We start from the raw sequence: 14722 nt of genomic DNA, 5'->3' as shown, positions 1-14722 counted from the left end.
TAAATCAAAATTAAATACATGGATATACAGATAAATGTAGATAAATAAAAACATATCACTTCAGTCTGTTACATATCTGTATACATTGATCCTTTTTGTGTTAATGTAATGAACTTCAGCATGAAAATCATGTTTTTTCTTTTTCTACTACTACTGAAACTACTGAAAAGCCATTCAGGATTGTTCCTGGCCAGTTTAATTGAAAGGGTTAGTTCACCTAAAAATGAAAATTCTGTCATTTATTACTCACCCGTTTCACAACCATAAGACTTTCATTCATCTTTGGAACACAAATGAAGATATTTTTGATGAAATCTGAGAGCTCTCTGACTCGTCCAAAGACAGCAATTTAACCACCACTTTTAAGGTCCAGAAAGGTACTAAAGACATCTCTTCTGTGTCATTCTCCTAAGCTGTTTACGTTCAGTGTTTCCAGGTTCTACGCCAGAATGCTGGCTCAGTTTTGGCCCGACGCTGTTCATGTGAGCAGCACAACGCATACGAGTGATGCTGATGCAGGAGCCGGCCAATACAGAGCCGGCATTCTGACGTAGAACCTGGAAGCGCTGAACATAAACAACATATGAGAATGAAACAGAAGAGAAGATATTGTTGAATAAAGTCATTATTTTTATTATGTTTTTGCGCACAAAAACCACTGCAGCCGCATGGACTATTTTAACAATGTCTTTAGTACCTTTCTGGACCTTGAAAGTGGTGGTTAAATTGCTTTCTATGGAGACAGACAGCTCTCGGATTTCATCAAAAACATCTTAATTTGTGTTCCAAAGATGAACGAAGATCTTACAGGTGTGGAACAACATGAGGGTGAGTAATTAATGAGAGATTTTTCATTTTTGGCTGAACTAACCCTTTAATTTTTCACGTTTAGACAAGTCTCACCTAGCTTCAGTCTATCACGCGGGAATTCCCACTTGCTTGCATCATAGGTCAGTCTCTCACAGTGCTCATCCATTGGCATATCATCTGAGTCCAGAATGATTGACAGGTAGCCAGTTTTCAGATCTCCATCATTAGGCTGTGAGAGAGGGAAGAGGGAAGGATGGAAAGGGTGAGTGTACGACATAATGGAATGAGGGTCAAAAGGGGAGATAGACCTCCACCTCTGTCCTGCTTGAGTCTCCCAGAATCAAGCCCTCATTATAAAGACACCCACTAATGAGTTTCTGGAAGCCAGTGTTATACTCAGAGGCAGAATTAAGGCTGGGGTACAGTGGGCACTGGGGCCCATGGTTGGCTGGTGTACGTGACACATCCCAGCAGAATGTGGGCTGAGCATACAATAGAGGTGACGTAAGCCAAATGCGGGTGGTCAAATCTGATCAATCAGAGGACAGTGGAGAGTGTGCATGTGCGTGTAAATGGGGAGAAAACAACAAAAAGGGAAAGAGACGGAATGTTACCCGCTTCCTGTTGCGGATGACAAAGACGATGAGGAGCCAGAGGAACATGGCAATGACCACGGCACCAATAGGCATGATCAATTCCACATTCATCTTTTCTTCTGCACCTATGGGATGGGTCACATGATCAATTAGAAATCACAGAGATGACACAAAAAGACATTTTTTAAAAGAAAGATTTAACCCATACAACCTAAATAGAACGGTAGATAGAATGACCCCGATAGATAAAACTTTAGACAGACTGATAGATAGACGGACATTTTAATTAATACTTAAAAAGGGAAGATATGACATGAATTGACATATTTGTGTCCTTGTTTGGTACCAATTTGCCAAAAAATAATTAGAAAAATTTTAATTAACCAGATGATTTAACCAGATAAATATTTTATTTTGGAGAGGAACTGGAAAAATGCTTCTTCGTTTTATATTATTAGGAAGGCTCAGATTGCCTGGCCAAACCTAGTTTACAGGAAATATTTTGTTGTTGGGCGTGTATGATGGCTCCAAGTGCAAGGAATGTGAATTGTTTGCTGACCTGATATTACATCCAATCAAAATATGCCTGAAGAGCAACATGAAGCCAAAGTCCACAAGCAGGAACCGATTCACATTAGATAAAAAGTACAATGTTCTCTTTTCTAATGTAAAACACGCAACTGGTCAATCAATCACTATATGTAGATTATTGAGTTTATTTTTCTCCCCCTTCCTCTCTTTTACTCCTTCTTTCTCCTTGTGGGAATGGTGCTGTCAGTGAATATGACTACTGCTTTACAGTAGTATATGTAGTGACAAGGATAAACAGTGATGCCGAGAGAGTAGTCACGTACACATGGAGTATGTCTCTGTTATTTGTGAGGCAAGAGACGGAACCATATCAAGATGTAAGTCACCAAGTCACCTAAAAAGATGCGGGTGTCAGAGTGTATATGTATACATATGTAATGTACTATATATATATATATATATATATATATATATATATATATATATATAGAGAGAGAGAGAGAGAGAGAGAGAGAGAGAGAGAGAGGGTGGTTGGGTGGGACGTCCCTCTCTTTTGTGTTCTGGGATTTTGCTTTGTTTTCTTTTAGCACTCCCTAAAGGATGTACACTAACAGAGCCCTCTTCCTGGCTGACTAAAAAGAGAGCTATTTTTGCCACAGGGCCTTGATTAAAACAAAATCTCATTGAGGATAAAAGTCAGTGTGAGACTGAGATTGCCTCACACCCATGACTTAAAATGGGACCTTTAATAGTGTGGCTACTACGTGATGTTTTGCATTTCCCTTCATAACTGACAAACTACTATGAATCTACCTGCTATCTTTCATATAAGAAACGTTTACACTACGGTTTAAAAGTTTGGGGTCAGTAATATATGTTTTTAAATAAATTAATACTTTTATTCAATTATTAAGGATGCATTAAATTGATAAAAAGAGACAGTAAAGACATTTAAAATGTTATAAAAGATTTCTGTTTCAAGTTTTTTTTTAAACTTTCCTATTTATTAAAGAATCCTGAAAAAAATGTAGCAACGTTTCTATAAAAATATTGAGCAGCTCAACTGTTTTCAACATTGATAATAATAAGAAATGTTTCTTAACACTGAAGACAGAAAATTCAGCTTTGCCATCACACAAATAAATTACATTTTAAAAAAATAGATATGTTATTTTAACTTGTAATAATGCTTTTTGAGCAAATAAATGGGCTTAGGGACTATTAACACAGAACACATTTTTGTGGTAATAAAAAGACGAGTTGTAGGTCAGTGGAATAAGAAAAAAACGCAAGCTCTTGAGATAAGTTTTTTAAAAGTTGAACTTCTTTTAACAGCGTGTATTTAGAACGTCATGCGTAAGACACAAACGCAACGGTGAAACACGTCCACATGTTTACATAGAAAAACAATGGGAAAAGCAGTGCAGTGGAATGCAAAAATATGTTCTGTGTGAATGGATGCTTAGTGAGTGTAAGAGACTTCTTTCAAAAACATTAGTAGTGTAACTACCATTAATAGATTTGCAAAAATAAAGACTAAATCATATCAAGATCTAGGAGTGTTAGACGTCGGGGCCAATTGTAACATTCTAAAAATACATTTCATTAAAATTCTGCACAGCTTTACAGAAAATATGTACAGTACAGTCCAAAAGTTTGGAACCACTAAGATTTTTAATGTTTTAAAAGAAGTTTTGTCTGCTCACCAAGGCTACATTTATTCAATTAAAAATACGGTAAAAACAGTAATATTGTGAAATATTATTACAATTTAAAATAACTGTGTACTATTTAAATATATTTGACAAAGTAATGTATTCCTGTGATGCAAAAGCTGAATTTTCAGCATCGTTACTCCAGTCTTCAGTGTCACATGATCCTTCAGAAATCATTCTAATATGCTGATCTGCTGCTCAATAAACATTTATGATTATTTTTAATGTTGAAAACAGTTGTGCACTTTTTTTTTCAGGATTCCTTGATGAATAGAAAGTTCAAAAGAACAGCATTTATCTGAAATACAAAGCTTCTGTAGCATTATACACTGCCGTTCAAAAGTTTGGGGTCAGTAAGAATTTTTATTTTTATTTTTTTGAAAAGAAATTAAAGAAATTAATACTTTTATTCAGCAAGGATGCATTAAATCAATCAAAAGTGGCAGTAAAGACATTTATAATGTTACAAAAGATTAGATTTCAGATAAACACTGTTCTTTTGAACTTTCTATTCATCAAATAATCCTGAAAAAAAAAATTGTACACAAATATTTTGTACAGTTGTACACATTAAATGTTTCTTGAGCAGCAAATCAGCATATTAGAATGATTTCTGAAGGATCATGTGACACTTAAGACTGGAGTAATGATGCTGAAAATTCAGCTTTGCCATCACAGGAATAAATTACTTTGTGAAATATATTCAAATAGAAAACAGTTATTTTAAATTGTAATAATATTTCACAATATTACAGTTTTTACTGTATTTTTAATTAAATAAATGTAGCCTTGGTGAGCAGACGAAACTTCTTTTAAACTTTTGGACTGTACTGTATATGTCTTTTAATCTCCTAAAAACCAAAAATAAAAATAAAATAATCACACAGTGACTTTTATATACAGAATCTACAGACTTTTATTTACCATCCACAGTGATACGAGCCTCACTATAGGCACAGCCCTGCTTGTTACAGGCTGTACATATGTAAAGACCACTGTCCTCTTTTTTCACCCTTTGGATGGTCAAAACACGATTTGACTCTTGCAGAATCACACCTGCAACAGAAAAGCATGAACACTACTGTCACTGTTTTGTCAGCTTAACAAATGTGCTACACATGGTAAAATGTGAAATGACCTGGTTTCACTGGATACACCTGACTATTTACACTAATAAACGTCATAACTAGTCACTAAACTAGCCACCCCTCAGAGACAGTTACAGTCATTCATTATTGTCTGTAATGCACACACTAACACCTAACTGATTTTATGACGAGATTCAGTGTAATTCTGTTAATTGTTGTCTCAAGCCTGAGAACAGTGGTAAAACAAAAAAAGTTCAAATTATTTTTAATCAGATTTGCCTCCAACATGTGAAACAGAGCTGAGAAGCAAACTAAAAGCTGGAATACGCTACATGAATGATCCGATCATACACTTACTTACCGGTTAAAGAGAAAAACTGGGCATCATACACTAAACCACCAAAGATAACACACTATCAGACTTTAAAGTCGTCCCAAACACAGCAAACTCACACAGAATCATACACCTCAGTGCTAGGAGATGCATGACAAATGAAAACAATTTGTTTTCTAAAATCTTATCAGAAGATCAAACATGTTTAATATCCTCCAACTGTATGGATTCATAGACTGAAGATTAAAATAGAAAAAAATAGTCTCTACCCATCATACACTATGTACTTTTGGGTCAGACTGTTCAAAAATCTGCAGACTGGCTTTCAGCAACTAGTGTCGACTCATCCACAGTGTTATTTTTGTATTGTTTATATAGCATTAAAATAGCACTGCTTGTTCATACTGCAAATTGGGGCAAAAATCCATGCAAAAGCCATGCAATGTATTATAGCCTTAAGAGATTTGTTCCACTCTACAGGACAATATTGAGGGTTGTTTAATAATTTTTTTGTACTTATAGATGTTTTATTTTGCGCACCTGATCCCTCCATGACGGTCTGGTTGTCTTTAGTCCAAACTACAGTAGGGGTTGGTGTGCCAGTCACCTCACACACTAGTGTGGTAGAGTCACTCGCATTCACTCTTTGGTTAGTCAGATTGGTCACAATTCTTGACATCTCAAGAGCTGCGGAAAGATATAAACCAATGTACATTCAAGCATGCACATGATTTCTGCAATATATCCCATCTGAACAACAATCAAACTGAAGCAGGCCGGAAATACATATAGTCCATTAAAGGGATAGTTCACCCAAAAATGAAAATTATCCCATGATTTACTCACCCTCAAGCCATCATAGCTGTATATGACTAGCTTCTTTCAGAAGGTCACAATCAGAGATATATTTAAAAATATCCTGGCTCTTACAAGCTTTAATGGTAGTGAATGGGGGGCCACATTCTGAAGCCCCAAAAAATGCATCTATCCATCATAAATATAATCCATACGGCTCCAAGGGATTAGTGAAGGCCTTCGACAGGTTTTTATAAGAAAAATATATATATATATAAAATTTTATAAACTAAAATAACTAGCTTCCACTAGACGACCACACGCATACCCCTGCAACCCCTGGCGCAATGTATGATGCAAGATGTAGGAGCTTAGACACCTCTCATGGTTTAAATAAATAGGGCTCCCCTACTCTTATATTGAAATCCTCTGACATTTCTCTTTAAAATTTGTCATTTTAGATTTATAATTCATGACCAGTGTTTTGTTTTGCTCTGTCCTCTGCGCTTTTGCATTCGTCATTACATCATGTGTCGGGTCAGAAGTTACTCTTCCGCCGCAAATCGATGCGTACGGCCATCTGCCAGAAGCTAGTTATTATAGTTAATAAAGTTTTAAATATGGATATTTTTCTTACAAAAACAAATAACTTCAGAAGGCCTTTATTAAAGGTGCCCTAGAACTAGTTTTAACAAGATGTAATATAAATCTAAGGTGTCCCCTGAATGTGTCTGTGAAGTTTCAGCTCAAAATACCCCATAGATTTTTTTTAATTCATTTTTTTAACTGCCTATTTTCCGCCATAATTACATATGCACTGATTTAGCGCGCGGCCCCTTTAAATCTGGCGCTCCCCCACCCACGAGCTCGCGACTGCCTTAAACAGCATTTAAACAAAGTTCACACAGCTAATATAACCCTCAAAATGGATCTTTACAAAGGGTTCGTTATTCATGCTGCATGCATGTATCGATTCCTAGTATTTATTTGGATGTTTACATTTGATTCTGAATGAGTTTGAGGCTGTGCTCCGTGGCTAAAGCTAACATTACACACTGTTGGAGAGATTTATAAAGAATGAAGTTGTGTTTATGAATTATACAGACTGCAAGTGTTTAAAAATTAAAATAGCGACGGCTCTTGTCTCCGTGAATACAGTAAGAAACGATGGTAACTTTAATCACATTTAACAGTACATTAACAACATGCTAACGAAACATTTAGAAAGAAAATTTACAAATATCACTAAAAATATCATGATATCATGGATTATGTCAGTTATTATTGCTCCATCTGCCATTTTTCGCTATTGTCCTTGCTTGCTTACCTAGTCTGATGATTCAGCTGTGCACATCCAGACGTTTTTCCCTTGTCTAATGCATTGAACATGGGCTGGCTTATGCAAATATTGGTGGCGTACATATTAATGATCCCGACTGTTACGTAACAGTATGTTGAGATTCGCCTGTCCTTCTGAGGTATTTTAAAGAAATTAGATTTATATAAGAAGGAGGAAACAATGGTGTTTGAGACTCACTGTATGTCATTTCCATGTACTGAACTCTTGTTATTTAACTATGCCAAGGTAAATTCAATTTAATTCTAGGGCACCTTTAACCCACTGGAACCGTATGGATTATTTTTATGATGAATGGATGCAAATGTTTTTTTTTTTGGGGGGGGGGGGGGGGGTCATATACACCTAGGATGGCTTGAGGGTGAGTAAATCACGGGATCATTTTAATGATGAGCTATCCCTCTAAGTGTGTGTTTTCTACACCACTAGCATCATCAAACTAATTAAATGACACAAATAATAATTTTCAAACACGCTTCTTGAACTCTATGTAAAGCTATGGACTAACCTCTGAGCCTGAGGTTGTGAAGTAAGCAGGTTCTCTCATTGGTGTCCACATTTTCCACTTGGCAAGCGTACATGCCTTGGTCCATCAAAGTGGCATTGGATATGGGCAGGTCCAGTGTTGCATTGCTGCCCTGCAGGCCTGATATGGTGATATTGGGCTGGTGTAAAGGTGACAGGGTGAGGTTATCACAGGCCTCTTGAGGGGCATCAGGTTTGGTTACGTTTGTTACCCGATACCAACGTAAGTTAGAGTACTGCAGTCGATCGGCTACACAGCGCATTACCACATCCTCTCCCTCAATGGGGTTCCTGGAGGGGAGGATGCTTAGGTTAAGGTAACCTGTGAGGAAGACAAAAATAACAAAAAGTTTAGATTTGAGCACTTCTTAAAATTCGATTGCAATAGATTAGATTGGGATGTACAGTGGAAATTGTCTCTGGTTTGGAACCACTTACGATTTACTCGAAACACAATGACTCGCTCTTCTTCTCCAATCTTATTGGAGGCAAGGCATCTGTAGAGGGCATGATCAACTGCTTTCTGGATCTTCAGTGTGCTGATGGTCTATGGGAGGACACAAGAGTACATCAAAACAGCATCAAAGGCAGTGGATGTTTTTAAAAATATCATTATAATCAGATTCACAAGGAATAACCATTAATTCAGTGGGGTCCAAAGGTCTCAGACCACTTTTGCATTTTCATTACAAATTGAAAAATTAATTTGAATTTTTTTTTTTTAATGTCTTCATATTTGGTTGTTTTTTGCTTTAATGACAGCTGCACTCGAACTGCATGAACTCAACAAGTTTGTGTAAAACCTGATGATCATGTTTTCCAGCATGATTTGAGATTATCAAAAGAGCCTCTTGAGCTTCAATTGAAGCAAGTACATCTGACTGTCTGTACAAAGCAGAAAACATTTACTTGTTTGATTAGTGACCTAGAAATAGTGCATGAGTCTTAAATATTTCTTATTTACTTAACCTAATCCTAATTTGTTTCAGGTTTATTACTAGGTTTCAATTAGATTTTGAATCCCAGTATCAAACATATACCCAACTGTATATTTTATGCTTATTTTTTGCATGTTTAAATGCTGTGCTAAACACAGCACAGAACTGGTATCAATGTTTACCTTAAGAGAGCTTTCAATGACAGATGTGGGGCTGATGATGGGATTCTTCCCTGTGTTGTTTGATATCTCCCTCCACTTGTCACACTTCACCACACTCTGGTCTGACTTTGGTCTGTGAGTAAGAGTTTTTACACAGTCAAAATAAATAAATAAATTAATTAATTAAGAAATATAAGAAGTAATTTTTGTCACAATAATAATAATAATAATAATCTACTATTGTTATTATTATTATTAGTAGTAGCAGTAGCTTATGGTCCTCTGATGTAAGTCACTTTAGATAAAATTGTCTCTTAAATGCATAAATGTAAATACTACCATTCAAGTTTGGGATCACTAAGATTTTTTTTTTTTAAGAAATGTATTTTTATTCAGCAAGGATGCATTAAATTGATCAAAAGTGATAAAGACATTTATGTTACAAAAAAAAGCATCAAATTTCAAATTGATGCTAGTCTTTCTGTTAACTTTTATTCATTAAGGGATCCACAAAAATGTTAAAGGTCATTAATTACTCATCCCTATGTTGCACCAAACCCGTAAGACCTTCATCCCGTTCATCTTCGGAACACAAATTAAGATATTTTTGATGAAATTCTCTGATAGACTGCAACACAACCACCACTTTCAATGCCCAGAAAGGTACTAAAAACATTGTTAAAATACAGTGGTTCAACCTTAATTTTATGAAGCAATGAGAATACTTTTTGTCAGGTTGCTGGCTCATTATTGGCCGTCTCCTGCGTCAGCATCACATGCATGCGTCGTGCTGCACAAGAGAACAGCATTGGCCAATACTGAGCCGGAGTTCTGATGTAGAACTCGGAAGCACTGCACTGTGTTTACTATGTCGACAACACCGCAGGAGACTGACAGGGAAGAAAAGAAATGGTTGAATAAAGTCGTTTTTTTTGTTTGTTTTTTTCACACAAAAAGTATTCTCATCGCTTCATAACATTAAGGTTGAACCACTGTAGTCACGTGAACTATTTTAACAATGTCTTTAATACCTTTCTGGGCCTTGAAAGTGGTGGTTATGTTGCAGTCTATAGATAACTCACGGATTTCAATAAAATTATCCCAATTTGTGTTCCGAAGATGACCGAAGGTCTTATGGGTTTGCAGTGACAAGGGTGAGGGTGAGTAATTAATTTGGGTGAACTAACCCTTTAAGCAAATAAATAAATAATCATTATGAAAAAACAAGCATTTTTATTATAACATTTTACAACTGACCATCCATATCTCAAAAGAGAAAACACACACAAAAATAAACATCTACATATCTCCAGCAGGAACAGGAAAAACGGAATTGAATCCTAAACAACAATGCATCTATTATTAGCAGTCTAAATTTAGCCCATCCCATAACTCAGTTCTCAGATCTACAGTAATTTCACTTCTGCCACACATATTTATGAGCAATGGGAATTATCATAAATGTCAATAAACAGACATCGAGTTTATACTTAGGTTAAACATCAGCACCTCATGTAGGTCAGTCATTGAAGATGAGAGAAAGAGGAAAAAGGAAAAAAAAAGAGGGGGAAACAGACAAACACAAAAATAGGTCACACAAAAGCTGTAATGAAAGGTGAGGACGAGGCTGAACTCTTTTTAGTAGGATACAGTGACAGACATTGTGTTATTTTCATGTCTGATCAAGGACACAAGTTTTGAATGCATCTGCTTTTAGAACAACAGGAAGCTGTGATGAGGACTACGGAAGTAGGTGAGGGTGCAATCTGAAGATAACGATTCACGTAATGCCTGGCCCTGAACACTCATTGCATGATCACAAAATCTTTGGAAGTGATGTTCTGTGAATGCAGGCTGCCAATCAAAGTCACAAGTCAACAAAAAACAAAGTAGCTGATTTCTTGGTCCTCGCTAACCCAAGCAGTCATACTTTTTGGCCCAATCACAACAGTCGTTTCAGGATGAATGCCCAATTAGAGCACAAAATGCTAATGAATTGCACTGCGGGACACACTTGAACAGCAGAAACAAATATGCTAGCACAGTTCTCATTCGTCTTCTATTGGAATGAACAGAGCACACAAATATGCCAAAGCACTGAGCAAACCAGGACCTGCAAACATTCTTATTCAGTGCATATTTTCCAGCAAAAACAATGACTAACGATATTTTCATCAACCTAAACAAAACAGTAAATGACTTCCCATACAAATACAGGAAGAAATATTTAATTTTTAGTATTCTTTCTGCATGATAGGTTGGTAAATGCCAATTTGTTTGATTTCTGCTGCGTCCTATCAAGCTGTTTTTTGGGGCCATGAGGAAATTTCATTTCAGCATTTGCATTACATTTCATCAAGGAATGTACAAATAAGGAATTTCACAAACAATTTATCATACAAGAGAAAAGATATTTACAGTAATATAGATGCAGAGTAGATGTGAAAATGCAGGAAAGCATAGAAAAGAGACAACAAGAAACATACTTTACATATGTTTGGGTATATTGACACATACACCGATCAGGCATAACATTATGACCACCTTTCTAATATTGTGTTGGTTCCACTTTTGCTGATAAACCAACCCTGACCCATCGAGGCATGGACTCCACTAGACCTCTGAAGGTGTGCTGTGGTTGTTGTGAAGTGGGGCCTCCATGGATCGGACTTGTTTGTTCAGCACATCCCATGGATGTTTGATTGGATTGAGATTGAGATCTGGGGAATTTTGATTGTTGTACTCCTAAAACCATTCCTGAACCATTTTTGCTTTGTGGCAGGGTGCATTATCCTGCTGAAAGAGGCCACAGCCACCAGGTAATACCGTTTCCATGAAAGGGTGTACATGGTCTGCAACAATGCTTAGGTGGTACGTGTCAAAGTAACATCCACATGGATGGCAGGACCCAAGGTTTCCCAGCAGAACATTGCCCAAAGCATCACACTACCTCCTCCGGCTTGCCTTCTTCCCATAGTGCATCCTGGTGCCATGTGTTCCCCAGGTAAATGACGCACACGCACCCGAAAAGAAAACGTGATTCATCAAACCAAGCAAACTTCTTCCATTGCTCCATGGTCCAGTTCTGATGGTGAACAGGGGTCAGCATGGGCACCCTGACTGGTCTGCAGCTATTCAGCCCCATACACAACAAACTGCAATGCACTGTGTATTCTGACACCTTTCTATCAGAATCAGCATTAACTTCTAGAGTAATTTGAGCTACAGAACCTCATCTGTTGGATTGGACCACACAGGCCAACCTTCGCACCCCACGTGCAACAATGAGCCTTGGCCGCCCATGACCCTGTCGCCGGTTCACTACTGTTCCTTCCTTGGACCACTTTTGATAGATACTGACCACTGCAGACCGGGAACACCCCAAAAGAGCTGCAGTTTTGGAGATGCTCTGACCCAGTCAGTTAGCCATCACAATTTGGCTCTTGTCAAACTCGCTCAAATCCTTACGCTTGCCCATTTTTCCTGCTTCTATCACATCAACTTTGAGGATAAAATGTGTTATTCACTTCACCTGTCAGTGCTCATAATGTTATGTCTAATTGGTGTATGTACAATTTTCCTACAATATTTCTTTTATAATATAATACAATGCAATAAAAGAGAACTGAAGCAAAATTATGTAGGCAAATAACAAAAAAAATACATTATGTATTTTTAAATGACATGTATGTATGCATGTGTGTATAACATGTAAAAACTGATGACTTGCAATTGAAATCTTAGGCATCTTCTTTTTTTTTTTTTTTACATACTTTACATTTACATTTGACTAACCTAATTAATTTCTGTTAATTGAGTTATATTAATAAATATATTGACTTGAATAAAACCAGTTAAATTAGATGAAGCCTATTTATCTGACATTATCTTGCAAAACCTTTTTTGACCATCTAAATTCTTAGCTGTATTAAACAGGTTATATTTGAAACCAAACAAGATGACAGTATCAAATCATGTGGCATACGACTTACAGAAATCTGCCTGGGCAGTCCTCTCTGGGCATCCACTGCCATTTTATTGTGACAGGGCTGGATCCTCCTCTAGCAGTGCATCTGAGTGTTGGGCTACTGCCGTACATATGAACTTCAGGATCCGACAGCATTTCCTTCTGCAAGATCTTAGGGTGAACTGTACATATAAACACACGTTAATACAGAAGAGAAGAGAAGAGAAGAGAAGAGAAGAGAAGAGAAGAGAAGAGAAGAGAAGAGAAGAGAAGAGAAGAGAAGAGAAGAGAAGAGAAGAGAAGAGAAGAGAAGAGAAGAGATTCACTACCATGAACCAATAGTTGAAATGTTCTGTTCTGCTGCTCCTCCTTATTTGTCATGACAACAGTATAATTCGCAGCATCCTCCTCTGTAACACCATATATAGTGAGAGATCCTCTGTTAGGCTTCATCTTGTAATCCTTCCTTTCTATCAGTACTTTATTCTTATACCTGGATTGACAAGAGCGAAAGAAAATTTAATGCAGGTTCAGTCGGACTTGCAAAGACAGTTCTAATCTATTTTATATAATGACACTCTATTAACCACTCCATTAACCACTTACCACTTGACAGAAGGCTCTGGATAAGCATCATATTTAACAAGGATTTTTGCCTCTACCTGGCCAGCATTTGCCTCCACAGTCTGCGTCAACTGATCATTGATCGCTATAAATGGTTTCTCTGAAATATCAATAGATATGTTAGCAAATGCTAGTAAAACATTGTATTTTTGTATTATTTGCATTGTAAAACATATGGTCTTTATGCTACCATATATTTATGCTGCCCTTGGTGTGCTGACATCACTAATGTTTTAAATTATATATAATGCTCTATTTCGTTGCTAAGTTATGGTTATTCCTTAAAGCACATACCATAGATGGTGAGGTATGCTCGGGCAATCTTGTGCATCTGACCACTAGAGGCTGTGCAGATATACTCTCCTGTGTCATTTATGGTCACATTTTTTACAATGAGGGTATTGGACAGTTCTAAGGAGTTCCACAGCTTCTTCTTGTAGGACCTGGTCTCATAGCGTGACCTTTGCATTGAGCCGTTGACACTTTTCTGCAGGAGGTGAGAGAGATGGTTTAAAATCCACCAGAGAACAGCAAGATGTTATTTATGAAATCAAATTAATAACAAAATTAGCTGAACTGGTCTGGAATGGACTGATTTGAATTGAGCTTTTGCTTCAAGTTTCTTAAAGGGTTAGTTCTCCCAAAAATAAAAATTTTGTTATTAATTACTCGTTCCAAAACCTTAAGACTTTCGTTCATCTTCAGAACACAAATTACGACCCTTTTGATGAAATCTGAGAGCTTTCTGTTCCTCCATAGACTGCTGCAGAAATACCACTTTGACGCTTCAAAATGTTCATAAAGAGAATCCATATGAATTGAGTGGATTAATCCAAATATTCTGAAGAGAAATGCTCGCTTTATATGATGAACAGATTTAATTAAGGCTTTTATTCCCATATATAATTTGATCAGCGAACATAAACAGAAGCTCAACTGAAACTGCTTGACACATGAGAACAAACCTCTTCAGGAAGCTCAAACAAGCTGCGTAACACACGAGAATAAACCTCATTGTTTCTTGTACACATCAAGCAAACATGCTTGAGCTTCCATTTACCACAACTGAGCTGATGAATGTTTATATGTGAATAAAGCCTAAATTTAATCTGTTCATCATATAAAGTAAACAAGTCTCTTCAGAAAATTTGGAATAAACCACTCAATTCATATGGATTATATGATCTTTTTATGAAATCTTTGAAGCATCAAAGTGTCACTTGCATAGGCTGTCAATGGAAGGACAGAAAGCTCTCAGATTTCATCAAAAAATATCTTCCT

The 14722-nt window shown here is 36.7% G+C and overlaps 1 protein-coding gene across 2 annotated transcripts in view; it reads right to left on the bottom strand.

Annotated features, from left to right (window-relative positions):
* Positions 1-14722, bottom strand: part of kdr (kinase insert domain receptor (a type III receptor tyrosine kinase)) — a 31186-nt gene that overhangs the window by 9371 nt on the left and 7093 nt on the right. For both annotated transcript variants that reach the window (XM_067383667.1, XM_067383668.1), the window contains exons 7-17: positions 13736-13928; positions 13424-13541; positions 13147-13310; positions 12843-12999; positions 8872-8983; positions 8190-8298; positions 7735-8073; positions 5615-5761; positions 4577-4708; positions 1425-1531; positions 904-1039 (exon numbers count right to left, since the gene is read on the bottom strand). In XM_067383667.1, the coding sequence (XP_067239768.1) occupies positions 904-1039; positions 1425-1531; positions 4577-4708; positions 5615-5761; positions 7735-8073; positions 8190-8298; positions 8872-8983; positions 12843-12999; positions 13147-13310; positions 13424-13541; positions 13736-13928 (1714 nt within the window). The remainder of the gene's footprint in view (positions 1-903; positions 1040-1424; positions 1532-4576; positions 4709-5614; positions 5762-7734; positions 8074-8189; positions 8299-8871; positions 8984-12842; positions 13000-13146; positions 13311-13423; positions 13542-13735; positions 13929-14722) is intronic.

Source organism: Chanodichthys erythropterus, chromosome 4, assembly GCF_024489055.1.
Source record: "Chanodichthys erythropterus isolate Z2021 chromosome 4, ASM2448905v1, whole genome shotgun sequence".
NCBI classification, from domain to species: Eukaryota; Metazoa; Chordata; class Actinopteri; order Cypriniformes; family Xenocyprididae; genus Chanodichthys; species Chanodichthys erythropterus.
This window is presented reverse-complemented; position numbering and strand designations above follow the sequence as displayed.